The 7,882-nt window shown below is 40.2% G+C and overlaps 1 protein-coding gene across 1 annotated transcript; it reads left to right on the plus strand.

Annotated features, from left to right (window-relative positions):
* The first annotated feature begins 407 nt into the window (after positions 1 to 407).
* On the plus strand, positions 408 to 4,822 carry TOMM5 (translocase of outer mitochondrial membrane 5). Its single transcript, XM_054584968.1, has 2 exons — positions 408 to 605; positions 4,298 to 4,822. Exons 1-2 carry the CDS (start codon positions 485 to 487, stop codon positions 4,330 to 4,332), a joined length of 156 nt encoding a protein of 51 aa, XP_054440943.1. The 5' UTR covers positions 408 to 484; the 3' UTR covers positions 4,333 to 4,822.
* The last annotated feature ends 3,060 nt before the right edge of the window (positions 4,823 to 7,882 follow it).

Genomic DNA, 7,882 nt, shown 5'->3' on the forward strand with positions numbered 1-7,882 from the left:
TTTTTTATTTTTATCCTGAGGTATCTTAAAGCACATTTGGGCAAATTGTTGTTTTCAAGATTTCTGTGCTTCAATTTTTTCATCTAGGAAATGAAGATTATAACATCTAATTCATAGGGTAGGGCTGTACTGAGTACTCAATAAAAATTAGCTATTATCAGTGTTTACGGTGGCACCCATGTGTACTGCCCCCTCTGGGGCGTAAAAGCACTTCACACCATGGTGCTCCTAGCTCAAGACGGAGGTCATTAAACAGCAGGGAAGAACCTAGTCCTGTGCTGCTAAGATTGTGGCCGCCCCCTTCCGGCAGCTCTTATAAGAACTTCTCGGTTAAGATCGGGATTGTCCCTTGCCGGCTCCCGTGGCCGCGCAAAAAAGAACGAGGGGCGGGAACCGGAAACGGGAATGTGCCTACTTCCAGGTACAAGGCTACTACTCAGAGGAGCAGAGCGCTGCAGTTGGAAGCTGGTGAGGCAGCGCTGCGATGTTTCGTATTGAGGGCCTCGCTCCGAAGCTGGACCCCGAGGAGATGAGACGAAAGATGCGTGAGGATGTGATTGCCTCCATACGGAACTTCCTCATCTACGTGGCCCTGCTGCGAGTCAGTGAGTGTCCTTCCAGGCTGGAACCGTGAGACCAGCTGGGAGCCCGCTGACACCGACCGCCCAGCTCTGGTCCTACGGGCCTTTGGGGGCTGTTGAGCTGAGCTAAGCGGTCGCAGGGAGCCAGGGAAAGGCGCGTCGGGGCAGCGGGCGCATGCGCGCCTCAGAGTCTGCGCATCAGAGTGGGGATACTGAACTTCACGTGGTGGCCGGGACTGCGTGGTTAATCGTCCTTCCTCGCCCCAGCCTTAAGAGCATTTGAATCAGGCCCACAAGGGTTATAACCCAGAGCAATTCTCTCGTTTTGCAGGCAGAAACCGAGATCAACAGCAGAGGAATGGCTGGCTCAAGGTCATTGAGCAACGCAGAGTGTGATCTTGACCTAGAATCCAGACCTCTTAACGCAATACTAGGATTCCATACTTTAGTGCTGACCTTTGTGATCCCCAAAATTGTTTTCGTACAGTGGATAACTAAAAATTGCTTTTTGGGTGAAGGAGTGAGAAGGGAAGGGTATGAGTCTGTAGAGTTTAATGATAATAACCGAGGATATACTTGATTTTACATTTGGCAGAAACCTATTTTCATTACGTGATCTTGACTATAACCCTTTGAGGGAGATTGGGCCTAAGATTCTGTATATCCCATTTGTTAATTTGAACTTGACTTTCAAGGGGACCTTACGTTGCAGGCACACTGAATATTAGAGCTAGTTTTAGATATGAATCGCAGAAGTGACTTGCCCGCATCTCATTCTCAGTGCAGTACTCTTTCTTGTTTTTAAGATTTTATTCATTTGTTTTTAGACAGGGGAAGGGAGGGAGAAAGGGAAAGAAGCATCAATGTGTGGTTGGCTGTCATACGCCCCCTACTGGGGACCTGGCCCGCAACCCAGCCATGTGCTCTAGATAGGGAATCCAACCAGCGACCCTTCAGTTTCTAGGCGAGGGTAAGTCCACTGAGCTACACCAGCACAGGTTCAGTTCAGTATTCTTTTCATTACTCCTTGTTGTATATAGCTAACAGGTCTGTAGAGGCAGCCATGATTAAGTAAATGAAGACCATATCAAGTTCATCTTGTAGAAACATGTTGGGCCTAGCCCAGAGCTCACTGAGGGCAGGTCTCCCTTATTCCGTGCCCCTTTCACTGCTTGTGATATTATACTGTTTCTCTGGAAGAGGGAGCCCAGTTAAACAGAAACTCCCAAATCATCCTGCTTCTTCAACAGCTTTTAGCAACTCCCAACTTATTTCTACCACTCACCATTTTTTGTTGACTTAGCTGCCAGTAAAATATTTGTTTCTTCTCAGTGACCTTCGTATTTTATATGAATTGGTTTAAAAAAAATACAGAATACTGTTCTGTATTACCACTTTTAGATTGAGATACAACTCCCACATTGTGCAATTAACCCCTTTTAAAGTGTACAATTCAGTGGTTTCTTAGTATAATCAATTTGTGCAGCCATCACCACAATCTATTTTTAGAACATTTTCTTTCCCTTTAAAAGGAGCTCATGCCCTTAGCTAATGGGGGGTTTATCATGTCCGGCACAGAGTCCCCCCCAGGGTTCGCCGTGGATAGAGGAAAGTCATTCCAGACACTTCTTGGTGTCTGGAGACTTAGCAAAGTCTCATAGGATTTAATGCATTCTTTTCCAGGCCTAATTGTCCCCAGGAACTGCCCAATCCAGTTTAAGGCTGTTTAGTATTGTTTCACTGACCCAGTCAGGCTGCGGGCAGAGCAGCCGAAAGAAAAGGGGACTTCTCTCAGACTCGGCTATGACAAAGCAGAGGGGTGAGGGTCTTTTGCCCCTTCTCCATATCCCCCAAGTCCGTCCTTCATGGCCCCTATGTGACTGTGACTGTCTGTCTTAGGTTGCCCCTGCCATCAACGGGTCTTACCCATCATTGAACCAGCCATCCTCCGGGGCCAAGCAGGGTGATGAGGTTTTGTCTCCTCAGTGGCCTATTTTCCCAAGACCTCCTTGCTCAGCTCCAGCCTTGGGGCCCTCTCACCTGTCAGCGAGGCTACAGTCCCTGAAACCAGACAGGACAGTTCTCAACACTTAGCTGTCAAATCCCATTTCTCCCCTGCCCCAGCCCTTGGCAACCACTAATCTACAATATGTAATCTTTCATGTCTGGGTTATTTCACTGCTTAATGTTTTCAAGGTTCACTGATACAGTAGCATGTATTGTTATTCCCTTCCTAGTCCACTGTATGGATATACCACATTTTGTTTATGCATTCATTTGATGGGGTTTTTTTTTTTCTGATAAGAATTAGAAAAGACTGGACATGCTAATAAGAATTAGTGGAAAAGACTGGATATGCTGCTGACTTTGTTGTTTTCTGGCAGATCTCAATATCTTCAGTTTAATATTAACAAAACGTTTTACTAATTTAGTATGAGTATTGAGAAAAAGATTCTGGCAGCTTTTTTGTCATGGCTCCTTTTTCCCAATTTTTAAAGTTATGGTAAAATGCACATAAAATTTACTATCTTAACTTTTTAAAATGTACAGTGTAGTGTTTATTAAATACGTTCATAATATTGTGCAACCATTACCATCATCCATCTTCAGAACTCTTTAAGAGCCCCATATAGGAGGAATCATACAGTATTTGCCTTTTTTGTAGTGGGCTTATTTCACTTAGCATGATACCCTAAGGTTCATCCGTGTTGTAGCATATGTCAGAATTTCTTCCGTTTTAAGGCTGAATGATACTCCATTGTATACCATATTTTGTTTATCCATTAATCCATCTTTGGACACTTGGGTTGCTTCTATGTTTTAGCTTCTGTAAGTAATGCTGCTGTGAACATTGATATACAGAGATCTCTATTTTTAATTTTTTGAGGAACCACCATTCTATTCCACAGCATTTATACCATTTTACATTCCCACCAACAGCGACCACAAAGGTTCCAATTTTTCCACATTCTTGCCACCAGTTTTTTGATAACAGCCATCCCAATAGGTATCTCATTGTAGTTTTAATTTGCATTGCCTCTATGATACATAATGTTGAGCGTCTTTTCATGGGTTTATTTTGGCCATAGCACTTTTACACAGGACAATAATATAATTTCTTTAGATATTTAGGACAACACTTTGTAGTTTTCTAGACATTTTTATCTACACCATCCTAACAGGCCCTTATAATTAAAGTAGAGCTGTACTATTTGTGATCTGGAGGGCAGAGGTAAATATAGCTCATCAGTGAGGGAATCACAATGTGTGCCTGGCTCTTCTGATTCCCCAGTTCATTGTTGTGTCCCCACTCTCACCCTCTGCCTTTTAAATGCATTTTTTAAAGGTAAAAAATGACTATCATGTTTTGTGCCTTTGGCAGATCGCAAGAGTAAAGGATAATCATTTGAAAGGGGTTTGGATTTACTCTTTGTGGCTACTTGGAGAACTACTTAGAGAAAGGATTTCATGTAATGTGTGAAAGACATACATTTATAATAACTTATACATTTATAATAGTTATAGCTGCATGACACTGGAATGGGCCACCTGGAAAGATGGGAGTCCCTTTTGCTGGGTTGCACAGGCAGAGGCTTGGCCATCACTAGGAGTTGTTTTAAAAAAAAATGTGTTGATCTAAACCTGTAAGTTTTACCCCCAATCTTAGAATTTCATAATGTCACTTGTGAGCTAATGAAAACAAATTCTCTTTTCAGCTCCATTTATTTTAAAGAAATTGGACAGCATATAAAGATTGGACATCACATATGAATGCATGATACGAAGAACCTGGTTACAGTTTCTACTCACTCGGCAAATGAATCTGCAAATGAATAGGCCCAGAAAGATGTCAGAGACTCTTTCATTGAATGGACATAAAATTTCTACTTGTTAAAGAACAGGTTTGGTTGTGGTAACTGATCTTCATAGCTAAAATATAAAACTATTTGGAAAGTATGAAAAGACATTTCTATGCCTGTGATATTCAGCCTCCATCAATGTTGCTGTGATTGTAAATAATGTCAAATTCCATTTTCTAGCAAATATTAATTATATAAGAGAATTATGTATGCAGTCGCCCTGTCCTGTCAGTCATTTCTGTTGACCTTTTTACTTCTGTCTGGAATGTATTTGTTGAAGAGTTCCTTATGATTAGTTTTATGGAAGCCAGCACACAACCTCAGCATTTAAGCACAGGACCATTAGTCTATATTTTTAATAAATGTACCAATTAAGAAAAATTGGTGTTTTTTTTCTTCTTAACCTGCTTTTTTGCTGCAAATCAACAATCACTGGTAAGACTACTATAATATTGTGATTATTACAACTGCTTGAAATTGAGTTCATCTTGTTTTGGAAGTTGCTAATCCTGATGAAGTGACATTGACTTACTGTTAAGCAACCTCTGTGAAAGGCATCGTCTGCTGCTTGATACTGAAAATATGTAATATCACCGAAGGAAAAAACAATATATTTTATAAGTCATATAGTTCTCCAAGTTTGTTGGGGAAGGGGGCAGTCTTTAATTTTCTTCCCAGAGACAATGCAACTACATTCACCTCTTTTTAGATAATTGTATTGATATTTACCTCATGCCTCTAAATAGCATGATTGTATTGTTACTTTCTGATTATTTCTACTTTAAGACATTGCCTGCTGGTTTCTCCATGTCTGTAAAGATCTAGGTCTCTTTCCCTCCTTTACTTCCATTATTTGCCCATTTTCTTCTTCCTCCGAATGTATTTATGAATGTGATTTTTTATTAGTTTAATTTCATTAGAACTCCAGGTGCTATTTGTTGTTTTCATTTCCTATATATCTTTTTGTTTTTCCTAGGCTTAGCTTTGTATTTACCACTAAATCAACTAAACTTTTTTGCCATTTGTCTAAATTGCTGACAGTGTTCAGTTTCATTAGATACGTTATTTCACCTTACTGAGTAAGTTTTCCTGGAGCTTTCTGACCTGCCCCCTTCTAGACTCAGAGTCTTTTATGCCTTATGTATGACTGTGTTCTGGGATCTCTCTTCACCATCATCGTGGAAATTCCCTTTCTCCCATGTTGGATGTATGTGGGCATTAAAATGCATGGTAGGGATAGTTGGAAGCCTTTTCATGCACAGATCTTTCTTTGTAATGGGCTACCTGCAACAGGAGAGATTCAAGTATAATGGGGAAAAGAACACCATTAGTATGTTGCATAAGGCTGTGTGAGGCATCTTGTTCAGAGGTACTTTCCAAAACAAGCGGCACGCCAAATCATGTGGGAAAAATTAAACAAAAGACCTACTGGATCAGAATTGTGCTGGATGGGGTCCAGGAATCTCTTATTTTTAAATGTGTTTATTTTTAGGGAAAGGAAGGGATAAAGAGAGGGTAACAGCAATGTGTGGTTGCCTCTCCTGCACCCCTGTTGGGGACCTGGCCTGCAACCCAGGCATGTACCCTGACTGCGAATCTAACTGGCAACCCTTTGGTTCACAGTCCGGTGCGCAATCCACTGAGCCACACCAGCCAGGGCTGGAATCTATTTTTTTAAAGTGTCCAACTAATTTAATGAGCCCAGGATCTGCTTTGGTTAACTAGTAATGTTAATTACTTTAAGGTCCCTTCCAATTCTGAAATTCTGGACTGGTTTCAGAATAAGAATAAAAACTAAAAATGAAAGCAATTTTAGGTTGCAGTAATAAAATTACACCATTAAGGTCTCCAGGTCTGACAGATGCTACAAGAATAGCCAACTTGCCAAAGTAGAATCTGGTAGTTACGAGTACTGAAAGAGTCTGGAAATCACGCTAATAGGAAATGATTTTTTTAAATTAAAGGGGCTTCGTCTTGAGAATACCTATAGTCAGAGTCTGAGAGCTGTTTTTAATAAAAAAGGCTGTTAGGTCAAAGAATAATTGTCCCAGGAGGCAGATAGGATAAATGTTTGGAAAGCTAACGAAGAATCCTTGAGGTCATAACTACTGTGACCAAGGTGGATTGCTTTGTGGAAACTGCTCTTCTTCACTGGAGGCAGTTTGTAAAGCAGAATATGAACATGGGAACTCTAGTAAGGATTGCCACTATGGGGGCAATATTTTGTCATTTCTTTCCCCCGTTACTAAAAACTACTTGAATGCAAGTACTATCTCACACATTTCCCTGTCGCATGTAATTACAAAGAAGAGGCTGAATAAATTGCTGAGTTGAAGGTGAAAAACTACTGACTTTCCAGATACTACCTGTCATCCATGCCTCAGAAAAATGTTCCCAATCTATTTGGTAGCGGTATTCACTTTCACATGTATTCAGTGACTACAGAGGGCCAGGTACTGTGGTAGGTGAGAGAGAGAGCAGAGAATTCATGGCATGTACCTTGAAGAGACTTAACATCTAGCAGGGGAGACAGACATTACATAATTTCATCAGTGATTTCTTCATTATATAAACTGCTAGGAAAGTGAAATACAGGTAACTGATAACATGGCACAGGGAGGTCCTGACCTATTGGATTGAAGGGGAAGCAGTAGTAAAGATTTGGATGACTAGGAATTTGCCTGATAGAGTGAGGAGACTGAAAAAGTATTAAAACAGATGAGTTTAAGGAGTAAAGAAGGCCAGTGTGACTGGAGTGCGTTAAGCACAGAAGAAAACCTTCAGTCCCTTCAGAAACTCCTGCTGTATTTTCAAACGAGTCTTAAAGAGATCGATCCCATTCTGACATCTGCTGGTTGTGGTATATACTGCATTTCCAAATTTCAGTACACAAGAACAACCTTAAACTTTATTATTATTATTATTATTTTTTTGCTACAATGATAAATTGGAAATAAAGCATCAGGTCTTCATATTCTGTATCTGTCCATCACACAGGAGACATGAACAGTTGTTATTTATAGGCTATTTGCATGCACTCAATATCGCAGTTACGTATTTTGGTGCAATTTCTTTTTGTAGAAGTTCATCATAAAGGTTTATATAAAAATCACATCTATAAAAATTGAACAAACTTGTTATTCAGATATAAAGATGTTACAAAATCACTTTGTTTTAAATAATATCTCATAAAATGTTTTATGAAATGCTCTTAAATTGTTCACAAAACACAGCAGGCTTTAGACCAATAAGCATTCTAATGCTAAAGAGCTGCTTTAAGCATGTCTGATCATTTTCCTCTTTCTCAGTCACATTAGTATTTTCATTTTCCACCTACGTCTATAAAAGACAAATGCAAAAAAATTTAATATTACATAAAAAGCTATACAGATGCTATTGCTGCATTTGAAACAATGTTGCAAGGACAACTGCCAATGCAGT

This window comes from Pteronotus mesoamericanus, unplaced genomic scaffold (assembly GCF_021234165.1).
Source record: "Pteronotus mesoamericanus isolate MK-2021 breed Mesoamerican mustached bat unplaced genomic scaffold, CSHL_Meso_final contig_78, whole genome shotgun sequence".
NCBI lineage: Eukaryota > Metazoa > Chordata > Mammalia > Chiroptera > Mormoopidae > Pteronotus > Pteronotus mesoamericanus.